Source organism: Budorcas taxicolor, chromosome 8, assembly GCF_023091745.1.
Source record: "Budorcas taxicolor isolate Tak-1 chromosome 8, Takin1.1, whole genome shotgun sequence".
In the NCBI taxonomy this organism is placed as follows: Eukaryota; Metazoa; Chordata; class Mammalia; order Artiodactyla; family Bovidae; genus Budorcas; species Budorcas taxicolor.
In genome coordinates this window covers 113,375,434-113,397,051 of record NC_068917.1, presented here as the reverse complement: position 1 = coordinate 113,397,051, position 21,618 = coordinate 113,375,434, and the positions used below count along the sequence as shown (strand labels likewise).

At 40.9% G+C, this 21,618-nt stretch overlaps 1 protein-coding gene across 2 annotated transcripts in view; it reads left to right on the top strand.

The window, feature by feature from the left end:
• MEGF9 (multiple EGF like domains 9) overlaps positions 1 to 21,618 on the top strand; it is an 81,574-nt gene that overhangs the window by 30,473 nt on the left and 29,483 nt on the right. For both annotated transcript variants that reach the window (XR_008199823.1, XM_052645062.1), the window contains exon 2: positions 8,493 to 8,694. Coding sequence is in view for 1 of the 2 variants with exons in the window: in XM_052645062.1 (XP_052501022.1) it covers positions 8,493 to 8,694 (202 nt within the window). In the remaining variant the exon portion in view is untranslated. The remainder of the gene's footprint in view (positions 1 to 8,492; positions 8,695 to 21,618) is intronic.

Here is a 21,618-nt window from a genome sequence, read left to right as displayed (position 1 = left end):
ACCACAGGATCCAACCCTTGTCTCTTGTATCTCCTGCACTGGCAGGTGGATTCTTTACTACTGCACCACCTTAATCTATCATAAAGATTTTAATACAAGTTTCTGTGTGAACATAGGTTTTCATTTTCGGATAAATACCTAGGAGTAGAATTGCTGAATCATATGATGAAACTATATTTAATTTATAAGAAATTATCAAACTATTTTCCAAGGTCTCTGTACTATTTTTGTGTTCCCAGCAATAATTTTTGAAAGTTTCATCTGGTCTGCATCCTTCGCAGTGATTGATATTGTCACTTTTAAAATTTTTGTTTACTTAACTTGAGCCATGCTAACAGGCTTGTTGCCTCTTATTGTGCAGTTTGCTCTTTGATTTCATTCAGTAGATGTTGTTATGATTGCATTGTGTATGTAGAGAATAGAAGTACTTTTAAACATTAGAATACACCTAATAGAAAAAAGAAGGAAAAGGAGAAGATGGAGGGCTAGGAGATTATTCCCTGGGAAGTTGGGAAGATGTGTTTTGTCTTTGACTTTCGGGTACAAAGCAGGAGATGGTGACAGTTGCTCCAGTATGGTGACTGCTGACGTGCCTCTTGTCATGTGACCTCAGTTCATAAGGCTCCCCAAGTAGTTTATGTCCTGGAATCAGCTTATTCCCATCTAATAATAAGCCTGAGACACTAAATTCCTCCATAATTATAAATGACCTACAGATAGTGCCTTACAAAATAATTATATTTTCCTGAAGGAGATACTAAAGTGTATTTTTTTAACTTAGGTATAAATTTTCAGATAATTTTAAACTTACTAAGCTTGAATTCTTAATGTTTTACATTTTCATTGTAAGATTAAGTGCTGAGTTTTAAATACTTTTAAAATAGTTTTGAATACTTCTAGTTTTTGCTGCTTTGAGATTGAGCGGAAGATGCTGTCAGTATTATAGTACGTTTGGTATATCGTCTGAATATGGGGAAGAATGAAAAGTTTTGAAATATCCCAAAGCACTTTCCTTTCTTTCTCTCTGGTATTCTTAATAGATATATTTTTTATATTCTTTCAGTATCTGAAGATTTAAAAAGCAAGAGTGAAATCATTGTTGAAGGAATGAGTTAGAGGTTGAGTTTGGTGAAGATATTTCCACAGTTTTACAAGAGGCTATAGATAGAATTTCAGGTGTATTTCTGAACTGGGTTCCTGTGAGTGCGATGTGTTAGTTGTATTTACAAGTATTTTTTCGGTATCTGTGCTTAAGTGCAGAACTTGTTTTATAAACATTTCAGTTCAGCAACAGTGCTGCTAGCAACATTTCTTTATGAGATTTGCATCATGAATTGACTGGGGACACAATATTTTCACTTTTTTATTCAAATCTTTCACTTCTTTATAGTTCCTTTTTAACTGCAAAAGGCTAAAACACTATTATTAATGTATCAGACTGCCTTAATCTCCAGCCATCCTAGTTAATAGCAGCACTCAAAAAGGGCTTCAAAAACAGGCACAGAGAAGCAAAGTACACGTTAATTAGGCCATATTATTGCAATTAATATTTTTCCCATTAAACTCCCATTAACGTAGCTGCAAATATCAAAGCATTATTAAAATTCTGTAGATATCATGGACTTTTTACTGAGCTAAGGACATGAGTTGGTTAAAAGTTGGTTGCAAAGAGAAGCTTACCAGGTGTATGAAAAGCCTGGAAAAGGCCTTTATTATGTTCAAGAAGATAATCTTTTACCAGGACAAGTGTTTGTGCACAAAGAGGGGACTTCTAAACAAAATTACTCATTTTTAATTTTTTCTTTAGTGCTAAAATTTTCATCTCTTGGCCTTGGTAAGGGATGTTTGAAAAAGTGCAATGTTTAATTTAAATGTAATGATTGCTTTGGGTACTTTTACATCAAAAGCATACCATAAGTTTAAGGTCTCAGAGAAAAATGTCCATTTATTGTCTCTTCTCTCTTCCTATTTCTATTTTTAAACAGTTTGAAGTCCAGATTTGAGTTTCCTATTCTTCTTTCGGGTTCAAGTCACCATATTTCATTGTTATTCAGAAGTGCAACAAAAAGAAAATGTCTCCCTGCTAATATATATGTTACTATTCTCATATTATCTCTGTACACTTTTCCTAAGAATTACAGGGCATTGCAGGGAAACCTGCTGTTCGAGTGATGTTGAGTCTCCTCCTCCGTACATGCTCTCAGGCGACCAGTGAGTCTTCTGGCATTGCACTCAGACTTGTCTCCGATGAGCTTTTACAGTCCTCTTCGTGGTTTTCCTTTCCCAGTAACATACACACTAGTGACTCACCATCAGTCATGCCACAGACTCCTTTGTGCTGTTCCGGTGTCTAAGAGTCTACCTCACTAAAAAGGCAGCACTGCATGTCTTGTCTTTGACTATAGGTCCTTCCCACTGCTTTTATCAATTGACGTGTCTTTCTTTTCTTTTTTCACATTGCCAGTCTCCTGTAGATTGCCTTGTTTCTGCATTAGCTCCTATCTGGTTCTGTATGAATGTCTAGAACTGTGAGGGCTCAGAGAGTTTACGTACAAGCTAACAAGTTATCCTGCACAATTTAGTGAGTATTTGTAGTCCTTTGTATTTGTTACTGTTGCTCATACTATTCATTTAATTTGGGCCATTTCATTTGAGGTTAAACATTGAGAAAGGGCCTCAAATTCTGGGCTCCAAACAGAAAAGATGCATGTTTTTTGGCAGTTGGTATGCCTCACTTTAGCTTCCTTCCCTTTAAATTTGGGGAGGAATGTTAATGGGATAGTGTATTTTTGTCTTGATGTATCGCCTTCATGGCAATAGAACTTTATCCTGGCACTAGGGTGATCTCTCTTGCTGAAATATTTGCAGTTCACTGTACTACTGTTGGGCTTCCCTTCTGGCTCAGCTGGTGAAGAATCCGCCTGCAATGTGGGAGACCTGGGTTCGATCCCTGGGTTGGGAATATCCCCTGGAGAAGGGAAAGGCCACCCACTCCAGTATGCTGGCCTGGAGAATTCCATGGCCTTTATAGTCCATGGGGTCACAAAGAGTTGGAAATGACTGAGCGACTTTCACTCAGTCACTCATTCTGCTACTGTTAGGATGGTCAGCACCAGGGTTTTATAATCATGGTGCTGTTTCACTTCTCCCTGACATCATGGGCTGTGCCCTTCTGTTTCCATCATGTCTGTAAACATCTTTATTGATAGTGTGCAGAGCCCAGGGTATGAAGGGTACCATCTTCTTCCCCATCTTGCTGACTCACAACTTGAACTCCTCAATGTCGGGACACTAATTCTGCTTCATGGACACTGTCCAAAACTGCCATGGTAATAAACCCAAACTCGGCTTTCAGGTCTCGTCACAAAGCTGTAGTCTGTGAACATGGACAGAGGATGAGATGGTTGGATGGCATCATCGACTCTATGGACATGGGTTTGAGCTAACTCCAGGAGGCAGTGCAGGGCAGGGAAGCCTGGCGTGGTACAGTTCATGAGGTTGCAAAGAGCTGGACACGACTGATCGAGTGAACAGCAATAGTAATCCATTTCTTCCAGCTATTATAGTTACTATTTTGGAACCCCATTGGAGAAGGAAATGGCAACCCACTCCAGTATTCTTGCCTGGAGAATCCCATGTATGGAGGAGCTTGGGTGGGCTACAGTCCACGGGTCACGAAGAGTCGGACACGACTGAGCGACTTCACTTCACTTCACTTCACTTCACTTCACTTCACTTTTGGAACTCCAAACCACTTCCACTTTATGTGTTGGGTCTGAGTGTTATAAATATTTAATTATGCCCTGTTTACAGATGAGAAAAAGAAGGCACAAGGAGATTAACTAAGTTCAGTTCAGTTGCTCAGTCGTGTCCGACTCTTTGCAACTCCATGGACTGCAGCATGCCAGGCTTCCCTATCCATCACCAACTCCCAGAGCTTGCTCAAATTGATGTCCATTAAGTAGGTGATGCCATCCAACCATCTCATCCTCTGTTGTCCCCTTCTCCTCCTACCTGCAATCTTTCCGAGCATCAGGGTCTTTTTCAATGAGTCAGCTCTTTACATCAGGTGGCTGAAATATTGGAGCTTCAGCTTCAGCATCAGTCCTTCCAGTGAATATTCAGTGTTTATATCCTTTTGGATTGACTGGTTTGATCTCCTTGCAGTCCAAGGGACTCTCAAGAGTCTTCTCCAACACCACAGTTCAAAAGCATCAATTCTTTGGCTAACTAGCCTTGGTCATAACTAACTTTGGCTAACTAACTTGCCTAAGGTCTTGAAGCTAGTAAGTGATAGAGCTGGATTTAAACCTGTAGCTGTCTGCTTCTATAGCCCGTGCTCATATCTGCTTCATTTACTTTTTCTTTAAATTACTGTCATATGAGAGTTATAGGTGGTAGATGTTATGGATTCAAACTATGGGTGATAGAATTATAGTTTTTGGAGGAGTAAGTTTCAGCTGGTTTTTTAAATAAAAGATACATTTAAATGTGTGGACAGGAGACAGAGTTCAATGGAGCACAGAATGAGTAAAGTTGCGAAGATGAGACGGAAAGGAGTCTGTTCAGGGGCTTACAAAGAGATCCAGTCAGCTCTATAGAAATAATAAATAACCAGCGAACTGAAGGTTTATCCATAAGACTTTATTGAAAAGATACTTAGCTTTATTCTCAAAGTTCTTAGATTAATTGGGTTCTTCTAGAACACCTCTGCTGCTATCTGCTAAGTCACTTCAGTCGTGTCCAACTCTGTGCGACCCCATAGATGGCAGCCCACCAGGCTCCCCTATCCCTGGAGTTCTCCAGGCAAAAACACTGGAGTGGGTTGCCATTTCCTTCTCCAATGCATGAAAGTGAAAAGTCAAAGTGAAGTCGCTCAGTCGTGTCCGACCCTCAACGACCCCATGGACTGCAGCCTTCCAGGCTCCTCCATCCATGGGGTTTTCCAAGCAAGAGTACTGGAGTGGAGTAGGAGAGGGCAATGGCAACCCACTCCGGTACTCTTGCCTGGAAAATCCCGTGGACGGAGGAGCCTGGTAGGCTGCAGTCCATGGGGTCACAAAAAGTCGGACACGACTGAAGTGGCTTAGCAGCAGCAGCAGCAGCAAAACACCTCTACTAAAAATTTTATCTCATTTGTTGGGAATACTGATGCAGGTTTCAGTTGGAAGTACATTAGTAAGGAAATAATAGATAAAATTCTCAGTCTTTGTTATAGAGCTTTTTAGTCCGTTCATTTTTCTTGAGCTACTTCTGCCCACACCAGCATAACTTGGTTGGTTTAACTTGTGATGAAATTGGTCCAGCAGGAGGAATTAAATGTATGTTGGAAATGTGCCAGATTTTGGGAGAAAATGTGATCTTTAACATTCTGGTCATTTTGGTAGAGTGACGATCTTGCCATGAAGTCGCTATTAGAAGGTTTATAGACCACTGAACATGGCTTCCTTATTTACAAAAACCACACACACACACAGAAGCTAGAAATAATGTGGAAACATGTACCTTTGCAAAAAATGTCACGCTTCCATAGCCTAGTGAAAATAAGAATCCCAGTTGAGATGGGAAGCTTATTGCTGCCCTAAGTTTGGGGATGAAGAAATTTGAATTCTCCTCTGGGTTGTAACTGATTCCCCACTGAAGCATAAAATATACATAAAATAAACCATTTTGTATTCATTCATTTGGTATATTTACAAGTTAGAAGAGGTGTGAAGAGCAGGGAGATGAGCTGACACCAAAGGTCAGGAACTGAGGAAACATGGGCAGGGCGGACCAGGTGAGAATATCTCTGTGGAGCCCTTTGTTCTGATGTGGGTGGGTGAGCAGCTTGGGATGACAGAAAGAGTTTTGAAGGTTAATTTCCTTATCTAGAACAGAGGAGTAACCTGTTTTTTGTAACTTCTAGATTTGCAGTTTACCCAGTATCTTTTTAAAAATCATCACAGCTTACATTAGTTTTTTCCAAGCTAAACTTTTGTCTATAATTATAATGTCATTTTATGTAGTTTCTTACCTATTCAGAAATATAATTTGTGCCATAGGTTTCTCTGGGCTTTTTAAACCCAGGTCCATAGCTACTTTGGAATGGGGGCTATTCTTAAAATATGTACAAGGTTTTATTTTATCTGCAGTTGATTCTAACCATATGTTTTTGTACATGCTAAAAAGCCCTGTGTTGATTTTTTGTCAAACTATGTTGAAAATACTTTCTTCTTAATAAAATGAGTGTTTGTTGTTGCTCAGTCACGAAGTTGCATCCAACTCTTTGCAACCCCACGGACTGTAGCACACCAGGCTTCCCTGTCCTTCACCATCTCCTAGAGTTTGCTCAGACTCATGTCAATTGAGTTGATAGTGCCATCCAGCTGTCTCATCCTCTGTTGTCCCCTTCTCCTCCTGCCCTCAATCTTTCCCAGCATCAGAGTCTCTTCTAGTGAGTCACCTCTTTGCATCAGGTGGCCAAAGTATTGGAGCTTCAGCTTCAGCTTCAGTCCTTCCAGTGAATATTCAGTGTTTATATCCTTTTGGATTGACTGGTTTGATCTCCTTGCAGTCCAAGGGACTCTCTAGAGTCTTCTCCAGCACCGCAATTTGAAAGTATCAGTTCTTCAGCACTCAACCTTCTTTATGGTCCAATTCTCACATCAATACATGACTACTGGAAAAACCATAGCATAGCTTTGACTATATGGACCTTTGTCGGCAAAGTGATGTCTCTGCTTTTTAATATGCTGTCTAGGTTTGTCATAGCTTTCCTTCCAAGAAGCAAATGTCTTTAATTTCATGTCTGCAATCACCGTTTGCAGTGATTTTGGAGCCCAAGAAAATAGAATCTGTCACTGTTTCTGTGGATGGAGGTCCATAACATTGTACAGGAAACAGTTAACCAAAAGCATCCCAAAGACAATGAATATAAGTAAGAGCAGAAGTAAATCCTAACTGACCTTTAAATGAATCTGCATTAAAAAGCTAAAGCCAACTAGTTCTAAATATTTTCAATCAAAAACTGTTTGAAATATACCTAAAGACAATGTTTATTTTCTAAATCTTTTAATTTGGGAAAGATTTTAAATTGTGTTTTAATTTTAACCCACTGATGAGGATGCCCCTGTAGACATTCTCATCTGGGACTTATTGTTCATCATTTCTCCTATTAAAGTTTAAATTCTCCATTAATTTCTGCCTGGGAAGAATGTTTTGTTCCTGGTTCCAGCCGTAGTATAATCCTGTCTGACCTGTTTGAGTTACTAGTCAACCGTCTGAGCCATAGGCTTCTGCTGCTGTTCAATGGAACTGTTTATTACTTAACATGTTGTCATTTCCAGTATGTGCTCTCAGTTCCATGTAGATAAGCATAGGCCCTGCCTTTGGAGAGGTCTAATCGAGTAAAACCAATAGTATGTAGATCCATCCACACATCGGAGTATAGGGTAAGAGGGTTAGAAGATGAAGAGTATTGAAAAGGAAATTGAGAATGTTAGTTTTATAATTAGTTTATGTACTTTACTGTGTATAATTCCCAGTTTGTGCTGTGCTCAGTCGCAAGATTGTGTTCATCTCTCTGCTGCCCCATGGACTGTAGCCTGCCAGGCTCTTCTGTCCATGGAATTCTCCAGGCAAAAATACTGGAGTGGGTTGTCATTTCCTTCTCCAGGAGATCTTCCCGACCCAGGGATCAAACCTGTGTCTCCTGCACTGGCAGGTGGGTTCTTTACCACTGAGCCACCAGTGTAGTGCAGTTCAGTCGCTCAGTCGTGTCTGACCCTGTGACCCCATGAATCGCAGCACGCCAGGCCTCCCTGTCCATCACCAACTCCCGGAGTTCACTCAGACTCACATCCATCGAGTCGGTGATGCCATCCAGCCATCTCATCCTCGGTCGTCCCCTTCTCCTCCTGCCCCCAATCCCTCCCAGCATCAAAGTCTTTTCCAATGAGTCAGCTCTTCGCATGAGGTGGCCAAAGTACTGGAGTTTCAGCTTTAGCATCATTCCTTCCACAGAACACCCAGGGCTGATCTCCTGTAGGATGGACTGGTTGGATCTCCTTGCAGTCCAAGGGACTCTCAAGAGTCTTCTCCAACACCACAGTTCAAAGGCATCAATTCTTTGGCGCTCAGCCTTCTTCACAGTGCAACTCTCACATCCATACATGACCACAGGAAAAACCATAGCCTTGACTAGACGGACCTTAGTCGGCAAAGTAATGTCTCTGCTTTTGAATATGCTATCTAGGTTGGTCATAACTTTTCTTCCAAGGAGTAAGCATCTTTTAGTTTCATGGCTGCAGCCACCATCTGCAGAGCCACCAGGGAAGCTCATAATTCCTGATTTAAACAAACTAAATAGGAGAGAAAGTGAATTTGTACTGGAATTTATTCTCCCCATCCTTACAAAATTGTCATGAACGTTTACCAAGAAAAGTCAAAGAGTTTATTAAGAAAACATTAACTCTTGATTGATAATATCTTTTTCTCTCTTCTCTTTGCAGAATATGTGTGTAACTGCTCTGTGGTCGGAAGCCTGGATGTGAATCGCTGCAACCAGACCACAGGGCAGTGTGAGTGTCAGCCAGGTTACCAGGGTCTTCGCTGTGAAACCTGCACGGAGGGTTTTTACCTGAATGGTACTTCCGGGCGCTGTCTGCCCTGTGTCTGTAATCCACGTGGAGTCCTCAGCACAGTCTGCAACAGGTAGGCAGCAGAAGTTGAAGGTAAAATTAACTTTATCACACTCAGAAGGTAGCCCCTGCTCTCAAGGACCAGACTGGTGTAAATAAAGGGGAGAGGAGCCATAGAGTCATCAAACATTCCATATTCTTTGTTATCATTTTGACTTGGGGTCCACATTATATTTAATGTCTAGATTTAAAAGGTTCTACTAACACAACATTGTAAATTAACTATACTACAATAGAATTATTTTTTTAAAAAGCTTCTAATTTACTGATTTAGTTCTTCAAAGTACTTGTGTAACCAGTTTTGCTTTGTAAGGTGCAGCGCTTAGCTAAGTTCAGTCATGTCCGACTCTTTGCAGCCCCATGGACTGCAGCCCACCAGGCCCGTCTGTCCATGGGGATTCTCCAGGCCAGGATACTGGAGTGGGCTGTGGTGGCCTCCTCCAGAGGATCTTCCCGACCCAGGGATCCAATCCAGGTCTCCTACACTGCCGGCGGAGTCTTTGTTTGAGCCACCAGTAGTTTCTCTAAATTTCATAGAGCAAAAGTATTGAGAATGTAGCCTGCTTTCTGGAAACAATAACTTCTAGGCCCTTCCAGTGAAAATGAGTGTTGGGTGCTCAGTCATGTCCAACTCTGTGTGACCCCATGGACTGTAGCCCACCAGGCTCCTCTTGTCCATGGAATTGTCCAGGCAATAATTCTGAATTGGGTTGCCATCTCCTTCTCCAACCCGGGGCTTAAACCCGTGTCTCTTGCATTGGTAGGCAGTTTCTTTACCACTGAGCCACAGGAGAGGCCATGTGGGTGCTTTTCTGTATTTTAATTGCAATTTAGGAAGTTGGTTGGTAGTTTTGTGTTAACATGTAGTGCATTGTATTTTTTTTCATTTAAAATATTGGAGAATGTTAGCATTTATGCAGAATATCTGATTTTCAGTAACGGATGATGCTGGGCAGGTGGAAGATACTATTCTTACCTCTTCTACGTGAACCGTCTTCTCTGTGTACTTGACAGGTTCTGTCAGCCTTATAGGTCTTTTAGGAATGAGCAGCACATGGTTTCCATTATCTGCATGATGGCAAAGAATGTTGATTTCCATACCCCTTACCGTAGTCTCTTCCTCAGTCTTCTAAGGAAAGGCTTGCTTCTCCTGCAGCCCTTACAGACAGTGGCTGTCTTCACCCTCCTGCTTCTCTTGTCTCTAGACCTGGGGCTGGAGCGTCTTCCTTGTTTCTCACTGCTGCTCCTAGAACGCCTTCCCTTCTGGCTCACTGACACCTCCCTGACCCTATACCTGTCACAGGTCTGGATGATTTTTCAGTATCTATAGATAGTCCTAATGACACGTTGGCCAGATCATGACAATGTATGGCAAAATCACAATGTTGCAAAGTATTCATCCTCCAATTAAAATAAATAAATAAATTTTAAAAATGCACTGGCCTCTGTTTCTTGACCTGTCTTCCAATAAGTTTTCCTCCATCCTCCTTCCAATCTTTATTTCTTTTACTTGTCTTATTTCTTGATTTTTTTGTCCCCAAGAATAAGCTTATTAAAGTTTTTAGATAAGTCCATAATTCTTTTCTATGAGTTAGGGCAGAGTAATACTTAATTTAAAACATTATTCTTTCAGAATGTCAGGTAATTTGTCAGAGCAAGCACTGCATCACAAAAGTCATTTGAAAACCTGTAAGTCATTAGAAGGAAGGCATGGGAGCTCCAAATCCAGCGCTAAGCATCGCATGTCTTAACCACCAGAAAGGAAGTTACATGGGCATGAGACTGGAGGAACAGAAATAGGAAGTTGCAGGACTGTGAACTTCAGCAAGAGTGCGTGGGTGACCTCTGAGGAAGCGCCTCTGTGCTCTGCTCTACTGTAAGGTGTACGTGGGTGACTTACGGGGAGAAGTTGTTGTAGGCAAGTGGTGTGATATTTGGCAGAAAGGAGATGGAGTCTGAGTCCATTCTTGATTTAGTCACTTAAGAACTGTATAATCTTATATTTCACCTCACCTCAGTGTTTTCCTCTGTAAAATAACATGAAGAATTTTTGTGAGAATTAAGTTGTGTCTGTATACCCATTTACACTGTAACTGGCACATAGACTCAGCTCAGTAACACTCCAGTAGTTGAATATGTTTTGTTTTGTTTTTTTAAGTGAGGAATAGAATTGTTGACTCACAAAAGAGGAAAATTAAGTCACCAAGTTTGCATATGAGCAGGGATTGAAGTATCTGTTTCTGTTGGTAGTCTAAAGAAGAAATTGTTCACTGTGAAAGAAAAAGAAGTTTAGCTTATTTTCTTCCATTTTCATGAAGAAACCTATTATGCTTTTTAAAAATTTCAGTTTAAAATAATAGTAGTGAAAATTTAAAAAATAAAAAATAAAAAAAATAAAATAATAGTAGTGAAAATTAATTGCAGACACACTAGGCATGATCCTGGGCCCTTTGCATATAGTCATCCATGTAATCCTCACAGCAACCATATCAGTTAGGCACTATTATTATTATTCTCATTAGTACAGGAAAAGAGCTACAGGTTAGGTACTTTGCCTAACTTAGAGCATCAGTTCAGTTCAGTTGCTTAGTTGTGTCGGACTCCTTGCGACCCCATGAGCTGCAGCACGCCAGGCTTCCCTGTCCATCACCAACTCTCGGAGCTTGCTCAAGCTTATGTCCATTGAGTCAGTGATGCCATCCAGCCTCTGTCATCCCCTTCTCCTCCTGCCTTCAGTCTTTCCCAGCATCAGGGTCTTTTCCATAGTAGCCAGTAAACAAGAGTTGGAAATGAAATGTATGCAATCTGAATCTAGAGTGTATATTCCTGTCCACTATGTTGGTACAGCCCTTTTCAAAAACCTCAAATATTGAGCAGAGTAAGTGAGTATTATGAGAAACTTTGATTCAGTTGTACCCACTACTTGATGTCTTATAGGAATGTCTTTTTAAAATATATTTATTCATTTGGCTGCACTGGGTCTCAGCTGCGGCACGTGGGACCTTTTGTTGTGGCGCACAGACTCCCTAGTTTTTGCATGTGGGCTCCGGAGCCTGTGGGCTCAGTTGTGGCTCAGGTTTAGTTGCTCTGCGGTGTGTGGGATCTTAGTTCCCCAATCACAGATCAAACCCACATCCCCCACATTGCAGGGTGAATTCTTAACCCTTGGATGACCAGGGAAGTCCCTATAGGAATTTCTTCTGATTATATAATTCATGCCATATGAATAACTCCGTCGGGAAAGTAATCCCAGTTTTAGCTTAGGAGACACTGAGAACATTAGGGGAAGTTTATAAATATACGCTAAATTTCTAAATAGAACAGGTTAGAGTAGGAAACAAGCAGAAATAATAAGGAGAAAGGATTCCCAAATGAGCTAGGAACTGAGTTGTGCCTTACAGGTTATGGTTTGGGAAGGCAAGAGATAGGAGAATACCTTATCAGGAGAGAAAAACCATGTGAATTCAGGAGAATTTCCTAAGGTTATACAGGATGAGAAATCTGATCAGCTAGAAGTGAAGTGAAGTCACTCAGTCGAGTCCGACTCTTTGCAGCCCCATGGACTGTAGCCTACCAGGATTCTCCATCCGTGGGATTCTCCAGGCAAGAATACTGGAGTGGGTTGCCATTTCCTCCTCCAGGGGATCTTCCCAACCCAGGGAATGAACCCGGGTCTCCTGCATTATAGACAGACGCTTTACTGTCTGAGCCACCAGGAAGGTTCGCAATACCAATGCAAATACCAGTGCGAATTTGGTCATGGCCTCCTTGTTCTCTTTTTAAAAAGAAATGAAGGTGAAGAGTGCACTCAATTCTCTCCTGATTCCCTCATGTATCTAGTGTTCATGAATCAACAGCTGGCTTTTAAAAAATTCATCTGCCTATTCTTTATGCCCGTATATTTCAGTGGGAGTTGCCCAGTGAGGGTAGAGTTTGGCTGCAGGAACCAGATGTGGGTTGAGCAATGTCTTTGTGTGCAAACACAAGCTCCTTTATGTACTGACAGATGGCCGCCCCTCACATCACCACTGCTGTTCCAACCTGTTTAATTGTGAAAGAGTTAGTCAACAAGATCTTTTCATTTCTGCTTTTGGAATGCATTTCTAATATTTTCCTGACTTATATTTCTAATATATTTCCTGACAATAAATTTAGATATATTGAATTTAATAAATGGAGAAATCAGATACCATTTTATCTCAATAAAGGAGTATGCCTAGTGAGAGCCTGACTGTTAATATAGCCTTAGAACGTTGTCAGGGTTGACTTATATGTAGACAGTCATATACAGATTTGAGATTTTTTAATGTATCCATAGTAGGTTAGTGTACAAGGTGTATCATTTTAAAACTCTCTCTGTAAGATAATGAAGTTCTGTTGTGTAATATCCTTTCCCATAAAACCTGTGGTTGCTGCTGTATGGTGTGTGTTGAAATATTTACTACTTTGCATTTTTAATTATGGGAATATGCCGCAGGGCAGAAGACAAAATTTTACTCATGAAATAAACTTATGCTGAAATAAATGTCAAATAGAAAGATGACAAAATCTCCAAGACTCATATTCACATGGGGCTCTGAAAATCACCTGTTGTGTAATAATCAGGAGTAACAGTTGGTTGTGTAAACTCTTATTTATTACTTTTCCTATAATTCTGGGACATAGAAGTTATTTGATCACCAGAAATAATTTAAAATTGAGGAAACCTTTGTCATTTTATCCACACATTTCATTTAATAGAGATTGCATTTGCCAACTGTATCAAAAGATATTATTCCTATGCTCATGAAGCTTGAAATGGAAAGATAGAAATATAAATAAAATAGCATTTATAAAGTACACAGGAGATTCCGGAGGTCTTGAGAGAGGAGATTACATTTGAATTAAAATTTGAATGATGAGTAGAAGTTTATGTGAAAGAACAAGCCACCTTTAGTAGACTGCAAGAGGCTTACTGTTTCTTGAAGGCAGGAAACACTTCAGGCCGAGAGGAAAGTTTGAGAAGAGAGACCTTTGTCTGTTTGTTTACTATTGTGTGTCTAATACCTAGAGTAGTGCGTGGTGCGAAGTGGACACAGGAAAGACGTGATGAGTGAATCGTTGAAGAAGAAACAGGGCCAGACCACGAAGGGCCTGAGACGCTGTGCAAATTAGTGTGTCCACTGAAGAGTGCTGAGTGTGCAGTGGCATTGGATTTGCTTTTTAGCATATTTACTCTTTCAGAGGTCTGCTGGATAGAGAGAGTGAGCTCAGACAGAGAGATCTGGGAGAAGGCTATTGTGTAACTGTTCAAGCAAGAGAAGTTAAAAGGCTGATCTAAGCCATCGGCTTTGGCAGTGGTGCTGGAGAGGAGGGAACCAGTGTACGAGAGAAAGATCTACAGAACTGGGTGGTTGATTTTATTTATGGAGTGAGAGACAGAGATGGCTGCCATGATTCTTTCTAACCTTAGGCTTTAGCATGTTCATTTTCTATGGGACGTTCAGATGGAGATACCTGGGGACCGTTGTGCACACATTGTGTGCCAAGCTCAAGAAACCTTATAAACTAGCACACTGTCAGGAAATGAAGCTTTGTAGCTTTAATTTTATTTAAAAACAACTTTACCCCAATTATTTTTCTTAAAATTATACCTATCTTTAGTTTACATTACCTTTTTTTTGGTATACTTCAGTGTTTCTTTCCTTGAAGGTAGAATTTTAAAAGGTAGCCATCTTGGTCAGAAGCAGGTGACTGATGTCAGCCTTAATCCTGTCAAGGTTCGTTTGTTTCAGTAAATGTTTCTACAGTGCCAAATGGTTTGTGTCTTAGAAAATAAATCATGTAAAGTTCATGGTAAAACAGATTAGACTAAAATTTGAATGCTAATAAATAGCCAGACCGGGGCTTATTCAGAAAAGGCGCTGACTGCATTGAGGTTTCAGTGTGAATAACGCATGTCTGTCACAGCTTGGAAAGCTCTGTGTTACTCGGTGCGTTTTTGTCTTAAATCCTCCTTTCAATGTAGAGCATGGTCTGCCCTCCTGGTCTTCTAATTATTAACTAAATATCATCTGTAGTCAAACAAATGGAAAAAAAAAAAGCTTTTTCCTCCCAGCTATTGGTGACCCTTGTGAACATTAACATAACATGTCACAGTGAATTGATGTAGTTGCTGTTGATCAAACATGTAATTTTCCCTAAACCATATTGCAGACTCTACTACTTATTTCATTTTATTAAGTCACTTTTAGGTCAGTTGGAAATTTTTTAAAGAAAAAATTTAAGTCTTATTATTTATAATACTAAAAGACTATTATTTTGCTTCTTCTGAGAAACTCCCCCAAATCTATAGTTATATATATGCTAATAATATTAATACAAATAATCAAGTTCATATAAATGTATGAACCATTTGGTACCAAATTATTTGTTTAACAAATTTATATGTATATGGTACCAAAGTGTTTATTTGTTTAACAAATTATGTAGAGGGTACTTTCATAGACCTCGTGGGAAGTAAAGAAGACAATGGGAAAACAAAAGGAGCGTCTGGCCTGGTCAGGTTATAAAGAAACAGGCTTCCCTGGTAGCTCAATGGTTAAGAATCTGCCTGGCAAGGCAGGAGACTCAAGAGACGCAGGTTCAATCCCTGGGTTGGGAAGATCCCCTGGAGAAGGTAATGGCAACCCACTCTGATACTCTTGCCTGGAGAATCCCATGGACAGAGGAACCTGGCAGGTTAACAGTCCACGGGGTCTCAAGGAGTCGGACACGACTTATCGACTAAACAACAACCACAAATATATATATATAATATATTTATATAATTATAGTACAAAGTACAACCACCACAAATATATATATATATAATATTATAGTACAAAGTACAACCACCACAAATATATATATATATAATATTATAGTACAAAGTACAACCACCACAAATATATATATATATAATATTATAGTACAAAGTACAACCACCACAAATATATATATATAATATTATAGTACAAAGTAAAAACTGATCCACATCATAAAATAGAAAGATAAAATGTTAAGGAGATTAAGAAACTGGGAGATGTCACTTACAGCTGGAAAAATCAGAGATGATGTCATTGGGGAGATAGCTTTTGACCTCAGTTTTGAAGGAAGGAAAGGATTTAGACATACGGAAGTGGAAAAGGTGCAAGAGAACGCTACAGAGCAGGAAGCAGCAGGATGAGCATCTCAGAGATGTGCTCCCACAGGATGTAAGGTGGCGGGGGCGCGGGGGCAGAGGAGACACGTCTGCAAGCCCCGCTGGCGTCAGGTCCCAGATGGGCCAGACGCACAGTTTGGATTTTATTCACAAAGCACTTTTTAAGCAAATGACAGATCAGCCGTGCGTGCCAGCAGTGTAGAATGGATGGCTGTAAGCAGGCGGAGAGCCGGGGCAGAGTGAGAGCTAGGGAGCCTGGGGCGACTGCCGAGAGAAGGGAGTAGTGAGAATGGTCATCTGCCCGGGGAGAGCAGTGTCTCTGCGCACAGTTGTCTAGAAAGTTTATGATTTTTCGCTTTAATGCATGTACGCAAATCGAGAGGCAGTTTGTGTTTCTAAGTTGAATTGAGGGAGTCGCTCCGGCCCGGGTTCCTTCTTTGTCCCACGCCCGTGCTGTGTGCTCGCCGTGCTTCCTTTGTTGCCCACCGCCGGAGCTGAATCTGCCTTCCTCTGCTTCTGCAGCCGCCACCCACTGCATCCCAAGGGGTTTTTATTCCCCACAAGCCTTGCTGCTGAGTGCCAAGCAGTGTCCCCGTACCCATGTTCTTTCTGTGTTGCTAAAAATGAACCCAAGGGCCCTGTACCTTTGAAGATTTTTTAAAACTATTCATCTTTATAGAGAGCCCTGTGGCGGTAGCAAATATAATAGATACGGGGAAGTTGAGCGCTTATATAACTGACAAGCTTTCCACAAACAGGGTTCAAATGTAGGCATACTTCTTTTATTTTTCCAGTTAATTACTCTAACACTCATATGCCTCAGTAGCACAAACCCAGTGCCCTCTTTTTGAGTTAGTCCATTCCCCAACAGTTACTCACTAACTTTCCAGTAGCTCTAGGAGTTGGTCCTTCTCTAATGCTGAGTATCGGGGGGACGTGATTCTGGTCAGTTCACTGATGTTGTTGCTTCTCACTCATGTATTGAATTTGGGGCTGGGGCCTGGCCCTGCACAGCCTGATGTGGTCAGTGATGCCCGATCGCTACTGGGGGTTGATTTTCCTGGTCCAGGATGATTGGCAGCAGCAGTTATCTGAGGGAAGATGAACCCATTCCCTTGGTTCCAAGTTCCTTCAACGATGCTCTAAACTGGGGCTCTAAAGTTACAGAAATTTAACAATTGACTCCTTTAGTCTATACGTGCAGTTCCATCCAGTGTACAAGCCAGTTCCAAGAGTACTGGTTGAGGACATTTTGTAGCATCTTTTACCTAACAAATCCAAAATATCCCTCCTTCCCCAATACAAAAGGTCTTGTTAAACACCTCTCTCAGACAGTGGGACTTGTTCACTCTAAACTTACTAAGGGAACCGTAACTTAAATGATTCTTCTCCCACCAGTAGGATCTGCTCGAAGGTTATTTTCAAGCAAATAACCCCTGCCCAAATGGCAAAGCGTTGCAAACTTCTCTTGCAAAGAAGAAAAAAATGCACGTATTTAATCTCTAATTCAACATCTCTCTGATAGGACAGTTTACTATACTTAAAAAGTTAAAAAATCTTACAAACACATAGTAGTTTTCTGGGCTGTACTTTGACTTCTTTCTGAGATAAAACTAGCACACAACACAACTTGGAAAATACTACTGATGTTATTGTTGTTCAGTCGCTCAGTCGGGTCCAACTCTTTGCGACCCCATGGACTGTATGTAGCCCAACAGAGTCCTCTGTCCATGGACTTTCCCAGTTAAGAATACTGAAGTGGGTTGCCATTTCCTACTCCAGGGGATCTTCCCAACCCAGGGATTGAACCTGCATCTCCTACACTGGCAAGGCAGATTCTTCTACCACTGAGTCACATTATTACTCCCACCGTCAGCCCCAGAATGTACAGCATTAACATTTGTTAACTGTTTACAATGTGCCAAGCTAAGTGCTCTATATGTACTATCTTGTAAAGATAAATAACAGCTGACTGAAGTGGAATTCTTCTCATTTTACAGGTGAAGAAACTGAGACGTGAGTAATTTGCCCCCTAACAGGCAACTAGTAGTGTCAGAACAGGGCTGAAACCGACACCTGTCTGACTGCACGGCCGTCAGGAGTCCCTGGGGCTTGTCTGTGTGGCTGGGCCTCTGCTGCTTTCCCAGATAAGCGTGGTGACCATCCTAGGTTCAGCTGCTGTACGTGCAGACTCCTAGCATGAAAGTTACCATTTGAGTGGCAAAGATAGTACTGTTAGTAGTAAGTCCTGTGAGCATCCTGTCGTCCCTGATATGATGAAAGGAGGAGGGCATGTTACTTCTGTGATATCCTTACCCCAAATTCATAACCTCAGTCTAATCCTGACAAGACAACAGACAGATCCAAATTGAGGGACATTTTACAAAATACCTGACCGGTACTCTTCAAAAGCTTCAAGGTAGTAAAAGACAAGGAAAGACCAAGACACTGTCAGATTGGAAGAGGCTAGGGAGATGAGCAAATAAATGTAAGGTGATACCCTGGATTGGACCCTGGAACAGAAAAAGAACCTTGGTGTAAAAATTAGGAGAATCTGACAAAATCTATAGTTAGTAGTGATATAGCGATGCTATTTTTCAGTTTTTATGAATATGCCCTGGTTGCATGAGAAGCTCACAGAAGGTAAATAGTGTATGAAAGCCCTCTGTACTGTCTTTACAACTTTTCTTTACCATTATTTCAAAACAGAAAGTTAATAGAATAGTTATTTGGAACAGTCCATCAAGGGAATATGGATAGTATTACTGTCTTATTATGAGGGAAGAATTGGGCCTGGTGACAGTCTTAGCCTTTAGGTTCAGAAGAAGAATCAGGATAAGGAAATAAGCTTACTGTGAAAATCTGCCATTTTAGGTGTATGACCTTCCAGTTAGAATATACAATCAAATTCATAGCCTATTTTAATGTTTTAAATATCTTTTTTTCCTCTAAAGTTTTAAAAGACGAGCTTCCTAAGTAGACTTGACCTGAAATAGAAGGACACTTGTTCCCGAAGAGAAGGCTTGTCTTTCTGTGTCCCTTGAAGAAGAATTAAATCAGCATGACTTTTTCCATCTCAGATTGTTTTTTTTCATAGCAAGAAATATGTTTCCTATAGGGTAGAGAGAAATACTCATCTTTTTTCTCTTTGATTTGATTTCCAGTCAAAATATCTAAATTCCTCAATCTCAGAGAGAGATGTGGGCTTGAAGTCTCTGTGGATTTCCTTTAAAAAGGAGTATGAGTGCTTCAGCCATGATTATTTTGACATTCAAAGTGTACGGGACTAGTTTAAAATTAGTCCCATAAAAATTTCATTATTATTAAAGTCACTATCATGATATTTTATTTATTAAGTTAATTCTCTGGTATGATACATTCCATGAATATATCATATTCAATATATATAATATTCATATATTCAATAATTTGAGATTTTTGAGTTTGTTCCTATGTTTATAAACTTAGTACGTTTCTGGGGAATAAAGTCATTTACAAACAATAATATTCTTTTCTCCTGTACATTTTCTCATTTCATTCTAACAACAACTCTGAGGGGTAGGTAACAATTATTTATCCACCAAATTATAGATGAAAAGTAGTATTTGAAAGTTCCAAGAGAAGCCCAAAGCTGGATATCTATTAATCACCAGAGTGAGGAGGAGTCATTTCAGGGTCTTCTGACACCGTATCCCACGCTCTTTCTGTTGCATTGAACTTCCGTGGCGTGTAGTTCTGGGTTTGGTCAGGAGTTTTTAGCCTAAGATGGGGAGTCCACGAAACGCAGTCGTGATCTGGGCATTTTTCTGTGGAGAAGATCTGCAGCATTCAGTAGATTGTCAAAGAGATCTGAGACCATCGAGTTTAAGAAGTTTCCTGAATACTATGCAGGAAGAACACAGATGTTCTTCTCACATTGCCAAAAGCAGTGATGAAAATATGGCTTATCTTATCCATAACAGAATCCCTTCATCTCTTCTGCCGATTCCTAACACATACACTACACTACAGTGCCATCTCTTTAATTTTTCTTTTTCTTTTTCTTGAGTTGATTTTTTAAAAAGAGTTGTACAGTTAAATAGGATGTCCAATAAAACAGATATTATAGATGTTTGAAAGGTTTTTGCAGGGAAATAGTTTTAGCTTTCTGGACTAAGCTGTTCACCTAAGGAAATTACATAATTCAGTAGGAGGATCAGAAGGAAATGAACACCTAACAAACACTGGTAAACCTCTATGCTTGATGCTTTACACATATAATGTCTCTGATTTCTCAGAACAGTTTAGCCATCTTGCTCTGAGAGGCTAAGTTTCTCAGCCATGGGGCCTGACTAATAAGTGTCAGAGCTTGGGTTTGAGTCTAGGTCTGTCTGTCCTCAAGGCTTTCCCCACTGCGTAGGAATGTCCCCTGAAGCAGCGTGAGCAAGACTAGAGATGGCAGTGCCTCAGTATGAGTGCAGATCTGGGTGTGGGTCAGCGTGACTCATCCAGTCAGGAACTGGCCCACGGAGACACACATCTATTAATAGAAGTGACACCTGGGCGCTGTGAAGATGAGTGTGTCACGCGCACATGTGTGCTCCACCGTGCAGTCGTGTCTGACTCTTTGAGACCCCATGGGCTGTAGCCCACCAGGATCCTCTGTCCATGGAGTTTTCCAGGCAAGAACACTGAAGCAGGTTGCCATTTCCTACTCCAGGGGATCTTTCTGACCCAGGGATCAAACTCACATCTCCTATGTCTCCTGACAGGCTGATTCTTTACCACTGAGCCACCTGGGAAGCCCAGATATTGCATAGAAGGAAACAATTTGAAATAATGAGAGTATCTGTAGAGAATCCATATCTATAGAGACTCGTTTGCAAGGCAGAAATTAGCACATTAATGGATATCAAAGCTGTGTCCACCTGACTTGCTGGCAGGCATTTGACATGCTGGAGATCTGAAAACAAGTGTCACGGACCTATCCACTGAGGCGAAAAGTAGGCAGACAGAGCAACTAGGACCCGGAGACTAGCGCTGAGAAATTCATCTATTCAGATAATAATTGTAATTCAGTCATTGAGAACATAGGGGACTGCGGTTAACTGAACCAGTAAGCGAATGGAACGTAATGACAGGCAGATCACTGAGGTTGATTGCTTATGTTGGAAATGATACCAAATAACAGGTTCAGCACTAAGCCTAGAAGTAGAGATTAAGCAGCTTTGCCAGTCAGGGTGGGAGTAGTAAAAGTATTAATAGGTAATAAAATAAGAATATCTCATTAACCTAGTGCAGGGGTCTCTAAGTAGGGTCTCCAGACCAGCATCAGCATAACCTAGGGATTAGAAATGAAAATTCCTGGGACCGACCCTAGAACTATTGAATCCGAAATCCTGGGATAGGGCCGAGCAGCCTTCCAGATGCATGCTTAGATTTGAGCACCATTGATCTAGTGGACAATATTGCCCCCTAAAACCTAATATCAACTTATATGTAGGAGAAAAGGGAAAGAAAATCAAGTCACTCAGTCATGTCCGACTCCTTGCGACCCTGTGGACTGGAGCCCAGCAGGCTCCTACATCCATGGGATTCTCCAGGGAGGTGGGTTACCATTTCCTTCTCCAGGGGCTCTTCCCAACCCAGGGATCAAACCCAGGTCTCCCGCATTACAGGCAGACGCTTTAACCTCTGAGCCACCAGGGAAGCCCCATGTAGGAGAAAACCAGAAGGCCTTCTAGCCTCTGTTCTTTGTTTATAGAGGACTGTGTC